Source organism: Dipteris shenzhenensis, chromosome 16 (genome assembly GCF_047967505.1).
Source record: "Dipteris shenzhenensis isolate YYH24624 ecotype China chromosome 16, Dip_SZ_1.0, whole genome shotgun sequence".
NCBI classification, from domain to species: domain Eukaryota; kingdom Viridiplantae; phylum Streptophyta; class Polypodiopsida; order Gleicheniales; family Dipteridaceae; genus Dipteris; species Dipteris shenzhenensis.
The window spans coordinates 35,568,352-35,586,665 of record NC_141611.1 but is presented as its reverse complement, the minus strand read 5'-3'; the positions used below and the strand labels follow the sequence as shown (position 1 = coordinate 35,586,665).

Below are 18,314 nucleotides of genomic sequence, written 5' to 3'. Positions count from 1 at the left end.
CTCCCACGTCCATCTTTACCAGCTCTTGCAGCCATTGCCCTCCCATTCCCGTCTCTCAAACCTGTCGCCCAAGCAATTCCCTCCGTTGCCCAATTGCAACCCATCCCCACCTTTTAGCTGCTCATAGAGTATACACCTCGGAACTCCCCTCTACCTCTCTCCATCCATCTGTTCCGATCCTCCATCCTTTATCAGCTTCTAGGTTTAATTCATAACTTCTGCAGAAGAAGCAGATAGCATCTGCCCAAGTGAAACGATCGAGCAAATTAAACAGAAGTACAGAGTGGGAAGGCCACGGCTGGGAACAGACCCAGTCAAGAGTCATGCGTTTACCTGCAGCCGCCACACCTCTGCTGTTAGTCTGTATTCTCCTATCCAATCTCTCTGGCAATTTGTCTGTCGAATTGGTTGCTGCCTCGGAAATAGATGCGTTGCTCGCGTTGAAGAAAGGATTTAATGATCCAAAAGAGCTCGCAAGTTGGGACAGTAGTAGCGTTGGAGCACCTTGCCATGGATGGAAAGGAATCAGCTGTCTAAATGCTACGCCTTCTGTGGTCAGCATCAACTTGCCGGGATCCTTCAGAGGAGGGCAAATCACATCCGCAATTGGGGAATTGCTCAATCTCCAAAACGTCGAGCTTTCCAACAATTACCTGATTGGTACCATCCCGTCGGATATCAACAACCTCAAGAACCTGACTAGTTTGGATCTATCCAACAATTTGCTGACAGGAAGCTTCCCGACGAATTGGAACAACCTCACACAACTGACATTCCTTAATCTGAGGAACAATAAGCTAAATGGAAGCATCCCAAGCGGTCTGTCTGAGGCGGTGAGCCTTGAACGGCTAAGAGTTGAGAACAATAGCTTGTCCGGAGAAATTCCTTCTGCGATTGTTACTATGAAGAGACTCAGGTATCTTGCCATTGAGTACAACAATTTTCAAGGTCCGATTCCGATTCATATTGGGTTTCTTACTTCGCTTCGTTCCATATACGCTGCGTACAACCAGCTCAACGGGTCTATTCCTGACAGCATTGGAAGCTTAACAAAGCTCGTGCATTTCGAGGTGGAGGGCAATCTGCTTTCAGGGTCTATCCCTGTATCAATGGGCAATGTATCTAATAAGCTGCACACCTTGAATGTCTCGAACAACAATTTCACAGGGCAGGTGCCGATGGCGCTCTCTAGATTTAACTCTTCCTCCTTTGCGAAGAATCCTTACCTATGCGGGTTTCCTCTTCCAAATTGTTCTACCTTTGCACCGCCCCCTCTGCCCAGAGGGCAACAAGGGGTCTCACCTCCGGTTTCATCTCAGGGAAAACGATCCAGCAGCGGGCAAAGGGCCAAGATCATAGGAGGGGTGTTGGCCGGGGTGTTGGGGGCTCTCGGGCTTGTCATCCTTCTTGTAATGCTCCTACGGCGCTCAAACACATGGCCCGAAAGCGCGCAGCTTCAAAACTGGTTCAGCGCTGAGATCCAAGCCAACAGAAAGAGGGGAAAATTAGAGATGTTCGATAAGAACTTTCGCTATGACTATGAGGAGATCGTCTCGAATGCCGGATACTTTGATACTGCACACGTTTTGGGGAAAGGCAGGTTTGCGACGGTATACCGATCTCACCTCCCAGACGACACCCAATTGGCAGTGAAGGTCTTCAACAATGCGAAAGTTTCTCCCAATTTCGAAAAGGAAATAGAAATACTGGCATCGAGTAAGCACAGGTACCTTCTTCCTTTAAAAGGCTACTATTCCACTCCGGTCGAGAAGGCTATTCTCTACGACTATCTGCCGAGAGGAACGCTGTATAATCTCCTGCATGGTGAAGGTCGGGATCCTATGGCATTGCCAGATTGGGGTACGCGACAGAGAATCGCTCTTGGGGTGGCGCAGGCATTGGCCTACTTGCATAGAGGCTCGCCCTTGCAGATCGTTCACAAGGACGTTAAGTCCACAAACATTCTGCTAGAGACGGCTGGTCTGCTTCCTCGACTCAGCGATGTAGGGTTAAGACAGCTAGTCTTCAGCGAGCCAGAAGAGAGCACAGGCGGGATGGAGTGTACGCGGGGGTACACGGCCCCTGAGGTGGCAGTGACGAAGAGATACTCTGAGAAATCGGACGTATACAGCTATGGAGTGGTGTTGCTGGAACTGATAACAGGGAAGAAGGCTGTGACGGACATAGGAGAGAGGGAGGTGCATCTCACACCATGGGTGAAGCGTCTGCATAAGGAGAACCGAGGTAGGGAAGTGATAGATCAGATTGCAGCGAGTACGTGCCCGTTCATAGAGTACGTGGACAGGGCTCTCAATCTAGCCATCGTGTGCTTGAACGTAAATCCAAACCATAGACCAACTATGTCCGAAATTGCTGTCGAGCTGGAGGGATTGGCTTCTGATCCTTTTCCATTGAGGAGCCGCGATCATTTAGATAATCCTCTCTTGCCGTCACCGTGAGACAAATCTGTAAAGGTTTCTGTTGCTCATTTTAATGCACTGCCTTCAGCGCAGAATCAAAAGAATCCCGCACTGTGCTGCAATGCAAGACTTGGCCTACCTGGTTACAATTTTCTTTGTTGCTGCAGCCATTCTAGTGCACTGCCTCATCATCAAGCGCAAAATCGATAGAATGCGGCACTGTGCTGCAAGCTTTGGCATACTGGGTTGCAATTTACGTTGTTGCAGCAGTCAATATCCTTGAAGTTTTGCAGATATTTGCAAGGTTTTCATGGCTGGCTTACCGGAATGTTGATATATTGTAAAAAACAGATGTTAGCCGAAGTTTGGGCGTTCTGCAGCCAGCTGTATCAAACAAACAATATTGCTGCGCCACTAAAACTCTTGCTACTCTACAAGCATTATTCGATTGAGCGCAAATCAAACAGAATTTCTCCAAGCTTTGAAGTGTTGTCCCCATAAGAACATATATCTGTAGTATGTTACCTTATTTACTTTGATTAATGCAACTAATGGTATAAGAATTTGGTGTCATGGAATTTCAATTTTCATAGGCATCTAGTCACAAGCCAAAACCTAGCCCCGCTAGTGCCAAGGGTAATTGTCGATAATTTGATCCTGTGTGCTCCTTTCCAATGCATTGTATTTGAGATCGCTAAAATTTACAAGGATGATGTGTGATTCAATACAGGTTCTATGGGGCACTCAAGGAGGCCTCGAAGGAAATGACAATCAGTTTTTTTGAAGATGCAAACGTGTGTACCATCCATGCAAAGCACATCATAGTTATGGACAAGGATTTGGCTCTTGTAAAGCACCTATGCCATGACTTGCCCTTAATTCATTGAACTTTTTAATAACTTGATCTTGCCCTTTGGAGGCACATGGTGAACAATTCCTTTTTGGTATATCTTTCCTTAGAGGCAAAGTTCTTCATATGATATGGAATATTTTTATTTGTTGGCACAAAACATTGTAAAGATTTCTTTTTCTATTTATCTACATTGGATACAATGCTTCCCATGAAAAAATATAGATATTGAAGGGGTAAATGAAGGAATTTAACTAGGCGGTGTAATTTTTACAAATCCAAAAAGAATTTGAGCATGGCTGCATAGAAGGCATATATTTCTCAAGATGGTGTTATTTGCCTAAAAACATATAAACCAACTAGGGCATAAATTTGTTTTTAGGGAAAGCACGCGATCTTGATCAGCTTTTCCTCTTGTGCCATGGTCTAATTTGTCAAAAATGGTTATAAGAGTGTCCAAATTTAAGGAGACCATTTCATTCACTGCAATTTACATCATAATGCCTTGAGTAAATTTAAAATACTAGATGAAATATCAATAACAATTAATTTCATGGAATATGATATAAATTCCATGCAGAATATGAAATAACAATAGGTACAATATCGAAAAAAATTATTAATTAATACTGTAACTAAACTTTTAGATATAAAAGAAGGAAAAGTAAGAAATTTATATGCAAAAGATTCACCATGAATGAGAATAGATGGATAAGAAGACTACCAAAAATAGGTGTTTGTATTATAAATTAGTATTACAAAGAGGCCTCATAGCTTGTCTCTCTTCTTAGCTATTTCTAAAATAGGGGCCTTTCAGTCCTTGAGTAGGTTCCTAGATATAAACCTAGTAGAAACATCACTAAGGTCACTATCCTCTACTACCAGGAAGGACATAGTTATTGCCATCAATGCCATGCCATACCATGAATATTCAAGGCAAATGTATTTGATGGCAGCCATGTGATGGACCACCAAAATCACCTTGTTAGCATTCTAAGTGATGTTGGAAGATCCAATGATGTACAACAAGGCCTTGCACTAGGCTCTCGAGTCAACCTTTGCTTGGGTGTGGCCAATTGCAGAACTATTTTCGGGGCCATTTTGGGGCTACAATGCGATGCACTTCTGGATGATTTGAATTTTGCGCAAACCCGCGCTCTCACCCAATGTCATGAAGACGCACTGGCGTAATAATGAGACACAATCTATTTGTTCTGAACATTGCATAGCTTGACACATGTCATGAAGACGCACTGGCGTAATAATGAGACACAATCTATTTGTTCTGAACATTGCATAGCTTGACACATGGCATCTATGCACTACTTCGCGCAGCCCGGTCTCTTGCCTAAGCCGCTTGACCACTTATCATTGTGCAGCCTTTTGCCGCAGCTTTGCCACCTATCATTGGGCACCACACCCATGCATATCATTAAAATTAAAGGTTGGGTTAGAGAGACCACCGCGCTGGTTCTTAGCATAATAATTAAACGCAATCTATCATTCTAAACACCATTGCAATGTAGTCTCTGGCCTCACCACCTGTCATCGTGTAGCCTTTTGTCACATCTTTGCTTGCAACCCATGCAAATCATAGGTTGGGTTGGAGAGACCACTGCGCTCATTTTTGGCATAATAATGAGACACAATCTATCATTTTGAGCATCGCCTTAGCATAGTCTGACACCTATCATCGCCCAAAATTCAAGGTTGTCTCAGAGAGACCACCACACTAGCTCTTGGAGTTATAGCTCTGTTACCTATTTTTACGTATTACAGGAGGAGGTCTATGACAATCAGTGCACTAGTAAATAGAAGGAGATCTCTGATAGCCATTGTACTAGTTCTTGGAGTTATATATTTGTGTACCAAGGAAAATGTATTTCATTGTGCAACCAAGCAAAATGCAATTGACGATATGACCCTTGAGGGGTCCCCTCTATGGGCAAGCTGGTCCACATTGATATGCCATTTCTATCCAGTGGCATCTTGGATATTGTATAATGCATGTTGATATGGCCCTTGCCCCTAGAGGGGACCACTCAAGGGCCAAATCTTCAATTGCATTTTATGAAAGTTTAAATGTATTTTTCTAGATGTATCTCCATGCAACCACAATGGTGGGTCGTTGGAGTTATTTTAGGCAACTATTTTGGTCATAAACCAAGGAAATTATAGTCCTTCTTTCTTGGCATTTTAGTCCTTGTTGCAGTAAATATAAATGAGGGCAAATGTACAATTTATCAAGTGAAAATTGAACAAAAGAGATTACAATGTATAGCTATGTCTAATAATAGGTTATATAAAAATTAACAACTTATACCGAGCAAAAATTGAACAGAGGATCTTACATTTATAAAAACTTGGCAATTATTGAGAGCCTTAAAGGCCAAAAGATTACAACCTAGTGACCATAACCATTCAAATATAAAAGTGAACAAGAGTGCATACTGAGAGCCTCAAATTGAACAAAAAGAGATATTACATAAATGTAATAAAAACTCAGCAATTGCTGTGAGCCTTAGAGACCAAAACATTACATCCTGTGAACCAAAAGATCATTGAGAGCCTTAGAGGCCAAAAGATTACATCCAGCCATTGTTGAGAGCCTCTTCTGAGCAAGAGGGAATTTGTACAATTCAGTTTTCTGCCAGTCTAGCTTGTTGCATTAAAAAATTTTAGGGAGACAAAGGAGGATATGATGGAGAGGCCGAAGGCCATGCACATTGCCAGGACTCAGATTATGGTCCCCCCAACAAGTCAAGAGTACTCTACTCTGAAAATACTGAGGCCTTCATCAACATGTAGGGGGAACCCATATACCACAACCATAAAGAGGCCCTCTGTGAGCATGTCATCTAAGGTGGTGACATGCAGATGTGTGGAATCAACTGTTTGGGAACGAAGGGTCTCCACCTCGTCTCCACTAGTGCTTCCATTTCTACCATAGGTGAGTGCAACACAATGGTCTCCACTAGTGCTACCATTTCTACCATAGGTGAGTGTAACACAATCACCTTATATGAGAAGGCAGATAACATTGGGATCACTGAGCATCAAGGGGGGGTGGTAGTACGCATGGTGAAGATGAGTGGGTGAGCAGTAGATAAGCAAGGGAGCAGATGAGTGATGAGAGTTGGAGGAGGAGCATGGAGAAAGTAGACCAAGGGTGGAAAAGAGCTAGAGGAGGGGTGTGGAGCAAAGCAACACAACGTATGGAGCAAAGCAGAAGTGCAAGGGCGGATGAGAGGAATATAGTAAAATGCCAAATGCCACGAATCTTATATATATAAAGTTCGAGCCACCATGGTGGTTGGAGCCCGGGTTTCCATCCATATTAATTGTTGAAGGCAACCATGGTGGAATCTTAAGCGCCACCCTAGACGGATTGGTAATCATGAAGTAGATGCCATGTGGTGGGTAAGCAAGCCACTCCGGTGGCTGGTAATTAATTGCCAGCCCGATGGAATCTTAGCCACGATAGGCATGGTTGATGAGAGCCACCACCACTGGGCAGTAATTCCCACAAAGGTAAATCATGAAGCTCTAATCACTCATTACCATGCACTCTAGTAGAGCCTGGAAACTCGTAATTTTTACTGTACTTGTAGTGATCACGCATGCTTAAGCCCAATGGTGGGTGAGTGGTGGCTGGTAATTTTCACTACTGGCCTGATGGAATAGCCATGACATACATGGATGTAATCTCTCATTACCATGCACTCTAGTACTCTACTAAGCATGCGATCCCAATGATTGGTAATTTTTAATGCACTTATAGTGATCATGCATGCTTAAGCCTGGTGGTGGGTGAGCAGTGGCTAGTAATTTTAACTACCAACCCGGTGGAATCATAGCCATGATAGACGTGGCTGATGACATCCACCACCACTCGGCAATAATTCCCATAAAAGTAAATCATGAAGCCTAATCACCTCTAATCCCTCATTACCATGCACTCTAGTACTCTCCTGAGCATGCAAGCTCGTTGACTGGTTATTTACTGCACTCATAGTAATCATGCATGCAAGCCCGGTGGTGGTAAACTAGAATTTGGGTAATTGTAGGCCACTACGGTGGCTCGTAATTAACTACCAACCTGATGGGTCTTACCTGCCACCACAGACGTGGTTGGGAATCTTAGATATCACCACCTCTACTCACTCATTACCATGCAAGTCAGTACTGTCGCCTTGAATTAATCATAATTCGGGCCAACCACCACAGTGGCTCGCACCTTGACAATGTAGTCAGGTTACAACCACTACAGTGGCTCTCACCTTGACAGTGTAGTCGAGCTACAAACCGCTATTCCATTCCCTTAACCATTTTGTCTTCTATCCCTCTCAACTGTTTCATTCTCCCTTACAATTGGACTACAAACTCTAGCCTCCACTATTTTATTTCCTTCATTGTTTCATTTTCTACGGAAAAGCGCATTCTCAATGATCCAAATGAGATTTTAAATGGGTGAAATACTTTGCACAAGCACCAAATTGGGTGAGATTGAGACCCATGTAGAGTCTTTTCATGATTGGAGACTCGCATGTTCGAAAGAGTCACCCCAAAGTCATTCTTTTTCACTTCATCTAGATGCATTTAGAGTCATGTAGAGCGAGAATCAGGTGAGATCTATGTGCTGGGGACTGTAGTGGACTGATGATTTTCATGCAAGCCATGCTATGATGACACAATTCTTCTTTTCCACTTGTGTGTACTCCTCTTCTAGCTGTACATTAACAGGTGTTTTTTCAAGCCATGTCTAAAACAAAAGACTGAATATGAGTCCTCTCTCTCTCTCTCTCTCTCTCTCTCTCTCTCTCTCTCTCTCTCTCTCTCTCTCTCTCCCCCCCCCCCCTCATTTGTGCCATTCATCACGTTTTGTTTTCAATAATGCTCTTTTTACACTACCTATTTTTATACTATTGTTATTTTTCATGGGTCACATCAACCCTTAAAAGAATGCAAGTCATATTCATTATGGTTGAAAACATAAGTTTAAAGCATGCAACATAACTTGAGTTGCTTCACCAATGGAGGAGAATGTGCACATTGGCAAGGCCAACCCTGCATTGCATGCTAGCAATTTTATAGAACAATCCTTTCTCTCAATTTTGGATCGATGTTTCTCGAATAGCTCTTTACCGAGTGGTTTGGTAAAGATGTCTGCAACATTCTCTTTGCTATCACAATGCTCTAGTGTGATGTCACCAAGTAACACTCTTTCTCTAATGAAGTGCTCTTTGACATCAATGTGCTTTGTCGTGGAGTGACATACTGGATTCTTGGCCAATGCTTGAGTCAATTAATTGTCACAGTATATTGTTATTGGCTTTGACTCATTAAAGTAATCTGTTTCTGACAATAGTTAGTCTTCTAAGCCATATAGCCTCACATGCACTGGTAGTGAGTGCCCTATATCCTGCTTGAGTTATCCTGCTTGAGTTGAAGACAAAGAAAGAGTTGGCTGCTTGTTTGACAACCATGATATAGCACCTTGACCAAGGAAAAATGCATATCCCTGTGTCGATCTCCTGGTCTCATGATCTCTGGCATAGTCATTGTCATAGTATCCATGCAACTGTGGATGACTTCCTCTGTAGATTCTTGTATCCCTCTCCTAGTCCATTCATAATGACTTGAACCATTTCTGCAAGGTTCATAGTCTCTCCTACTATGGCAAGTTGATTGTTATAGTCTTTTATGCGGAGTACATAAGCATGACCAATTTCACTACTATTGCGGGAACTGTGGTTGAATTTGGTTTCTCAATGTGAGAATCCTAGATGGGTTCTTGAACTCGTAGAGAGCTGCAAACACATCCCATGCTTCTTTCGATGTCTTGACTATGTTGAGCTGTCCTAGCATGACATCTTGCATATTCTACTTGATCAAATGATAGGTGTACTTGTCTTTCTTATCCCATTCTATCTAAGCTCAGGCAATGGCAGGATCTGCTACTGGTGCAAAAACTGTTTGTGTAGCTATAGATCCCATTGCTAGTGCTGTGACAATAGATGGAGTAGAGCTACTAGTGGCTGGATCGTCCAATGGTCTAGGTATAGACCCATCGACATACTCCCATTTGTCCTAAAGTACAAGAATGGTCTCCATTCGGTATTTCCATGTACCATAATTGGAGTTGTCTAACTTAGCAAATGCCTCCATATTGAGGTTGCTAGTCATAGACATGGTGTAAGAAATGTACTCAAAATTGTGAAAATCTGTATGAATCAACTGCAAATACACTGACTGTGCCAAGTGAAATCTTTGAACCATCGATGAAGATAGAACTGCAATATATAAAATATGATCTGTATTACAAGGCTTGTGGCAATGATGCCGGGAATAGCCAAGAGGCTTTACAAGGCTGAAATGATGTGCACGATGCCATGAGATAGCCGAATAGGCTTTACAATGGTGGCATGTGTGTGTGAAATCAAGTGTTATCTACCCACTGAAACAATTTGCAATGCCTCTGTACTCTCTAAAGTCTACTCATTCAATTGATGAACGTAAGGTTGCAGGTAATGTAATGATGTGAAACTGTATGTGAGCGTATGGTGGCTAGCCGATGCTATCTTGGGAAGAGCAGCATAGGAGCAGCCTAGCTGTGTAGGCAATCATATGTAGAGGTGGAGCTGGTTGACCTTAGAGCTTTGGAGTGTAGTGAGTTGGGAGGCGCTGATGAAGTGACCGTTTTGGAGAGGTCTTGTTGACGTTTTGGCTGGAGATGGCTGAGACTAGCTGCTTTGGTAGTTGACACTTGTTGCCTAGTCTTGAGAGCTAGTGAAGGGTAGAGAGTTGCAGAAATTCCTATCTCTCTTTCTCTCTCAAAAATGGATAGACGGTAATCACTCTCAAGAAAAAAAAAATTTCAAGAATAACAAACCTCTCTCTCTCTAAGTAGAAGAGAATTCCTCTTAATAAAATGCAACAAAAATCCCTCAATCCTCACATAGACGGAAATTTCTTCAAGATGTCTCAAGAAGATGAATGGAAATCTCTCACAAACACTCAAGAAAGTGATGACGAAAAATTTGCTTAAATAGATAGAAATTTTCTATCACTCATCAAAAGTGAAAGAACTCTTGATCTCTCAATCAATCACACTCTCTCATACTCTCACAAAGAAAGATGGCGCCTTAGTGGAAGGCAAAACCATGCTCTGATACCATGACAAAATATGAAGAGGGGAGAGACGAGTGGAGATGAGGAGAGAGGGCATAGCTAGAGACCAAACCACAAATGACTAATTGTAGACTAGATTTAGTTGAAAAGATAGAATATATACAAACCCATTCAGGGTTAGGATTAGGGTATCTAACCCTTTCTTTTATAGCACTCTATAAGGTTAGTGCTATCCACATATGATCACGTGATGGTGCTATGCACACATGATCACATGATGTTGAGCGTGAACTCTCAACATGCCCAAATGCTTGTGTTTCCCAGATGCCTGAATGCTTGTATTCCCATATGTTCCTTATTCTTGATTGTTCTATACTTCCAGATGCCCAAATGATTATGTTCCTGGATGTTCATGATTCTTGGTTTTTCTATATTTCAAGATGCTCGGATGCTTATTGTTCCCGGATGATCAGTTGCCTAAGATCAATTGAAACAACATTTTCCCAAGTTTTGAGGATCTCTTTCATTCTTTTGTTTATTGATCGTTCCTTGTTTACTTTATATTCTTGGCAATAGTGATCTATAATTCTTGACAATGGATCTTGTCAGAGAATTTTCCTAACAAAGAAGAGAGGAAGTGACATATAATGGAGTCACCAATACATAAGAATTAGTATGCTCCATTTGAAAGGGGCAATGTATCTAGCCAGGGCACTCTTCTTGACACTAGACGGTGGTGCAACGCATGCACAAATTGCCAAATTTGCAATACCCCAGTTCACCGCTCGTAGCGGGTTCTCAAACTCCTTTTCAAAGATAGTGAGCTAGTCTACCATCACCTAGTCCTCCACTTAGTGACCAGCAGAGCCACATAATTCCTTGATTCATACCCTACATGCTTCTTCAATTTGATGAACTCGGATAGAAATCGGTGAGTGGTCTTCAAACTTTCATCATCGACTTTACTAATTAGGTAACCCTACGAAGATGAGTAACTCCCGTCTTGAAAGTAGGTGTCACACCGCTTGGCATCCATTAACTTTGTAACAAAAAGTTATAGAATTTGATTAAATATTATCTCATGTTGTTAAAATGACTTCAATCAAAACTATTTTGAGCCTTGTGTGGTTGTAGAAAACTTGCATCTTCAATAATTGGATGTGAAGAAATCTTTTTTTCATGGGGATTTAGATGAAGAAATTTATGTCCAGCAGCAGTAGCCAATACAAGGATACGAGGTCCAATGAAAGGAGGAATTGGTATGCAGGTTGAAGAAAAGTATGTATGGCTTGAAGCAAGATCCAAGGCAATGACATTTGATAGGTTTATGGTAGAACAAGGTTATAGTAGATGTCATTCAGACCACTAGGTGTTTATTCTCAAAAACTAGACAATGGCAAATATGTGATATTGTTATTGTATGTTGATGACATGCTTATTGCATGCTCTAACATGCAAAATGTAAATGTGCTCAAGACAAATCTGGCAAATACATTTGCAATGAAGGATTTGGGTACTGTAACGCAAATCCTTGGCATGAGGATAACAAGAGATATTGACATTGTCTCTAAATGAGTACATTGAACATGTTTCTACATTGAAAACATATTGGAAAGGTTTGAAATGCATTATGCAAGACCCATTTCTACACCTTTGGCTAATCATTTTAGATTATGCAAAAATATGTATCCCAAGGCATAGAAGGAGATTGAGTATATGTCAAGGTTTCCATATGCATCAGCAATTTAGTGTATGCAATGGTATGCTCAAGCAAGATATTACACATGCAGTGGGAATTGTGAGCACATGCAGTGGGAATTGTAAAGAATAGTGAATGGCTGTAAAGTGGATTCTTAGATATTTTGAGAGGTATGACTACTCATGCATTATGTTTTAAAGTTTTCAAATAGTTTTCTACAAGGATATGTGGATTTAGATATGGCAGGTCATAAGGATGGAAGAAGGAGCCCCACCAAGTATGTTTTCATTGTAGGTAGAAGTATGTTGGGTTTCAAAGCTGCAAAAAGTTGTTGCATTTCCTACAATAGAAGAAGAATATGTTGGAGTTACAAAGTCTAGATGTAGCCCACATTATGTTGCAAGATTGGATCTTTCTCCATGGACGTAGCCCACAGTGGATGAACCAAATGTCTCTCTTTCTCTTTCATTCTATGTTCTTTCTGTATTGTGTATTTTACACATTCTCCATTATCATGTTGCTCCTAACATACATGTGTGGAAGAAAAGTTCAAGAATGGTGGTGATAGTCATCTATGTTGATGACCTAATAATCACAGAAAGAAAAGAACATGCTCTGTGTAGAATTTTATTTGGAGGACCTTGTTGAATCAAGATACTTTTTGGGATTGAGGTGATTCGGTCTCCTCAAGGAATACAGATGCTATAGTAGCAATAGGTATTGGAAATGCTCCAGAAGTTTGGGATGATGACTTACAAGTTGGCTACCACACCCAGGAAGTGAATGCAAAGTTACATCCAACACTTGATTCATACCGATAAGCATCCCTAGTCCGTTGCTCCATGTCTTCTGCATCCAGCTCTTTAAACAGTGCATAATTGATCTAGAACAAACAGTTGTGTTAGTCACCTGAGAAAACTATTGCAATATCAAATATTGCAACAATTCAAAACCATGGCTATTCAAAATGTAATTTCAGGAACAAAAGCCAAACGAATAAACATGAGAAGAACACACATTGTGTGATGAGGACGTGGATTTCTAAGTTTTAGGAATTTACGATGACTACCCTAGCCTCCAACTGATTGAAATAGTTCAAAGGACACTTCAGTGCAATTAATTACAAGGCAAGGGACTAAAGGTTAGAGAGGGGTAAAAGTCCTTCAGCTCAAAGTAGCTCCATGATCCATGTTTGGCAAGCTGGGTTGTGGGACAAGGCAAAATGTCAAAATTTGCTTTGAGGCTTGATTTTGGACCACAGAAATAGATGGACCAGACCTAATTTTGCTATTTCACATCCACCCTAAGGTCACCAGATAGGTTTTTGGGGTGCCAAATTGGTACCAGATTCATTTTGCCTACCAGGATTCGACTACCAAGGGCCGAAGGGTTCTAGAAGGAAATCGTTTAATAACCAACAAAGCATCAAAAAGTTCAACTGGAAAACCAGTGTGCGTCAATGAGCCTTTCAATCTGTCTGAAGGTAATTCAAGTTAATTATAGCGAGTTAATGGTTTCTTACATTAAAGAGTATATTTTAATAGTGAGTTATTGGTTTCTTACATCAAACAATATATTTCTTTGGAAGCCTTTGATTTGATTTCCATGTTAAACTTAGGACTCCCTCCTCCAATGAGAGAAGCAGTTCATGCTCTAGCGTGTGAAGGTATGATATATGCTTCAGGAACATGCTTAATAAAGACCTACATTCCAAATCCATCATCGATTACAAGTATGCCTTTGAATCTAGCCCCGAGAAAGGAGGGAGGTATTCGGAAAAATTACAAGCCATCACTAAAAACCACTTTCCATGCTGCTACAAAGCAAGCATGTGCTGAAGGTATAATCTTATTTGTCATGATTTGTTTTTGGCCTTGTTTTTCTTTCTCGGTTTTTAAAAAACTCTTTTTGTTGTCCAGTTCAGCAAATAGTGTGCAACAAGGGGTTCGACATTAAATTGAAGTGTGTAATAATTATTGATGTCAGGCCACCTATTCTCGAGAACCTAAGCAACTTGGAAGTTTTAGATCCTTAGAATATTTTGAGTTCTTTTGTGGCTTTTCAATGGCTCCAAAGAACTAGCTCATTTTGCTTTTAATGAACTCGCATTATTTCCTATGTCTAGTTTCTTTTATATTGAATGTTTTATATATAGAACAAATGGTTACTTGTTTCTATTATCTCTTACACTAGAAATCTACTTTTCCCCTACAAAATTTTGTGATTATCCATTCTATTTTACATTACCATGCCATTTTCCCATACAAAAAACCCTTTTTTTAAATGTCCAAATATTACCAAGCATCACAAGAACATTTATTTTCCAAACACTATTTCTTTATTCAACATAAGGCCATGATACTTTATTATGTTATACTTCAAATTCATTGCATTATATTAATTTAAAAGACTTGTATTATAGTGGAAGATGTTTATTGTAGCACATAATATTTGCTTCCACTTCTAAATCATTTGATTAAATCATTATACATTAAGCAAGAGGCATAGGTATTTGTTTGTAACTTCTAATTTAATGCAACTCATAATATCCAAACTCTTGGTTTCCCATTGAATTCAAGTATTGGATCTTAGAAAAGTTTTGCTTCCTTGCCAAAAAAAATGAGAGAACATGTAGTCTATTTTTTTACAATGAAAGGCTGAATCAGGTTTCTTGCAGTCTATTTGAAACAACACATATTAGCTTGAAATACAATATAAATTAATTCAAAAATATGGTAGTGAAGAGCAATTCGTTTCCCATAGTGCAAAATGTTTGCTTGCTTTTCCCAAACATTTGCAAGAATTGCGGTATATTGAGCCAGAAGCATAGTTATTTGTTTACTTCTCCAAATTCAATATAGCTCATAATATCAAGACTCTTTGGTTTCCAGTGAGTTCAAATGTTGGAGCTCAGATTTCAAAATGCAACACTGATGAATGTTCAAGCCATTCACATGAAGAACAAATTGCAACCAGAATGGATGATGGCAATCAACCTAGTAAAGAGAATATGGATGCAACATAATCGCACCATATACAAATGCTCTCCCTGTAGTTCCAATAAGTATACTTTCAAAATTTGTATCCTATCACTTTTCTTTTGAGGAAAAGCATTTGCAAAATATGGAACATTTAAAGCAAAGGATGTCCCCTATCCCGTTTACATGCGGATTGACCTCATAGATCGTGCATGCTCAGAAACAATCACCTTTTGCCTATGTTCTAGATTTTAAAGAGGTCTTCCAAGTTTTTGAATTTTTTCAAATAAAAGGGCCAACAATAACCAAGAGAGCACCTGGTGAAGGAAGCACATCTATATTCTCATTGCGTGTTGACGCAACCACGATAGTATTAAAAGGTGAACCTTTTGAGGGCTGCATTTCTTCCTCATTTCTTCTATCCCATATATTTTCATACGACATTACGCACCATGGGCAGCCAACCAAATGGAAAACATGAGGGCACCTTTCACGTTGGTTATCAATACCTTGGCCTTCGTGATTGTCATCGATGGGCCGAACCCAGAAGACTGCGCAACCTGAGAACAAACTAGTTAAATAGTTATACCAATGAATTCTGCTCCTTCTACCCTGGACATCTTTTTTGACCATTGCCTCTTTTCTATGATCAACTTTCTTTTGTTGTGGATCAAAGGCATACGTTGATATGCTTAGTGGAGGAATTCGTAGATGAAGGGATTGTGATGTATGTCACTAAGAATATATCTTGCATGCAAGCAAGGCACGCACTTGGCATTTTTGACTTCACCATTCTTGGTGATGTGCCAAAAGGAAATCTTCGAAGTGCATTTTCATGATGTGTTCATATGACAAGTATCGCACCTAGGGTACAACAAGAAGGTATATGACTGCTACCCACCAATGTTTGGATTTTGACATGTGCAATAATCAAAAAAACATTTCATAAGTGTTATGCCTAGCAGGTGGTTGGTGTCTTGCACTTCGTTAGCCTCAACAACCCATTGACTGAATACCATTGCAATTTGTGTGGGGGCTCTCGAGTCAGGTGAGACCCCTTGCACGTACATTGCTACTCCTGTGATAGTGTCCAAAGCATTTCCCAGATCCCCTATTTGAAAAGTTGTGTTGTTCTTTGAGATGTGACCCAAGTAGCTATGCAGCTCCGCAGTCCACATGATGAGGTTCTTGGCCTTCATTGCCCTTTTTTGGAATTCCATAGCCGAAGCATAGTTTTCACTCATTCAATGCTGCTCGAAAGGAGGCCCATATAGTTCACCATAAATGGTTCAGGCTTTGTTACAAATTTCGCTAAGAGTGTCTAGGGAGAATGACTTCGTGTACTCCTGGCCATTTGTAAATACTCATCCTCGAGTTGCCTTCATCCTTTACAATGCTATTCCTGTAGTTATTTCCAGCTTTGTCTCTCGCATGTCACATACACAGCCTCGGCCAAGGTGAGACACTATATAGATAGTCTTGTGCCCGCCAAAAAAAAAAACCAAAAAAACCTATGTATGAAAGCTTTCTTAAATATATCCACTGTAAGAAAATCCATGTACACAAGCTTGCAATGTTCATATTGAATGATGTTTTGCTTATTTCTGTTATTTACTTTCACTGTTTCTCCTTGATTTCATCAGACACTATGCTTGCACAACTCGATCGGAGAGATTGTTTCTTTCTTTGGCTCGCGATATATAAAAACATAGCTTCAAACATTTCGATTTGAAAACTGCATCATCTTTCAAAATCTTCCGACCCTCCTTTGATATAAGAACACTTGCTTCCCTTGCATTCCAAAATGGACAAAGCGATCGATTTGGATTCTTACAATGCGACATGGAATGAGGCATTCAACAAAAAAAATCCCAACAACACCTACATGTTTCTTTGCTTGCTTACACTCTGTCCTGCATATAATGTCCACATGGTCCTTGAGGTGCTTCAAAGCAATATTGACACAACCAAAATAGCTCAAATAATAGTACCATCAATGGATGCAAACAAAGGAGAGACAATAGAAACCATTGTTGCATCAAATGTTTATTTAGAGGAGAGGCTCCGAGATTGTCCAACAAATCTGCCGTTGCTTTATTATTGCATTGAAATCCTACATGTTGCCTTTCATGACCCCTTCATTGTTGTTATATATGATGGTCAAACATTGATGATTAGCCAAGAACACGGGGACCCATTGCAAGTACAAAAGAACATTATGTTGATAGACCAGACAAGTTGCCCTGTGTCGATTTGGCCACTTGCTACCAAAAAGAGGAAAAGGGCATACAATATTTGGTCAAAAGACGATAACTCACAATTGTTGGGACTCTTGCTAGAACACCCAAATTTGCCTGTGACTGCTATAGCCAAGGTTTATGAAAGCAAACGCCAAAAAAACAAGCATACTACAACAACATTTTGCAATAAGGTTTACAAAATAAGGTCAGCTACGTACCGATAATCAATTGCAATAGCAAGCAGACAAGAGCTAGCCCCAACACCAGTGCAAAATCTTCAAAATACTGATGCAACAACAATTGTACATAATGATACAAGACCCAAGGTAGTGAGGCATCAGAAGCATAAACGAGGCATCTCAAAGCCTCATAGAATATACTAGACAAAAGTCAACTACACTCCAAAGCACGCTTGCTCTTCTTGTGGGTGCCTCACATTCAAAGTGAAATTGAAAGAAATCAACATGGACAACCCAATACTGATGCCAAATAATGGCATGGACACAAACGGGGCGAGAACTAGTACCTATGTTTGTTCCCTCTACCATGCACAGATTCGTGCCAACAAAACGCCAAGATTTTGCAAATCAAACATGCAAATGTCCAAAACCAAGGAGAGCACATCCGCACTTAATAAAATGGAGCAGTGCGACGATAAGAATTCCTCAAGTAGCTAATTTATGAAGGATAGCTAGGGCTCCATGGCAACGTGATCAATGTCTTTGCAGACCTCAACAAAGCACAAAAATTGTTCCCAAGATTCATCAATGCTAGCGCAATTGTAATGCTAGAAATCAAAAGGAGAATGCAATATAATCATAATTACATCAGCGGTTTGGTCTAACCCACATTGACAATGCATGCCCTTTTGGAAATGCCTTTATGTATCAAGAACAATGTCATAATAAACCACGAGTGGCTCAACATATGCACGGCCTACTACGAGACAATCAAGAAACGCACTAGGAATTTGGAGCATCAAGACAGTATGACAAA

At 40.6% G+C, this 18,314-nt stretch overlaps 1 protein-coding gene across 1 annotated transcript; it reads left to right on the top strand.

The window, feature by feature from the left end:
- Positions 1–323: 323 nt before the first annotated feature.
- LOC147892893 (putative inactive receptor kinase At1g48480) lies at positions 324–2,459 on the top strand. The gene has a single exon (XM_087386810.1). It carries the CDS (start codon positions 324–326, stop codon positions 2,457–2,459), a length of 2,136 nt encoding a protein of 711 aa, XP_087242936.1.
- Positions 2,460–18,314: the final 15,855 nt, after the last annotated feature.

Coding starts and splice junctions, on each gene's coding strand:
- LOC147892893 (XM_087386810.1), top strand. CDS start 324: ATGCGTTTACCTGCAGCCGCCACACCTCTGCTGTTAGTCTGTATTCTC.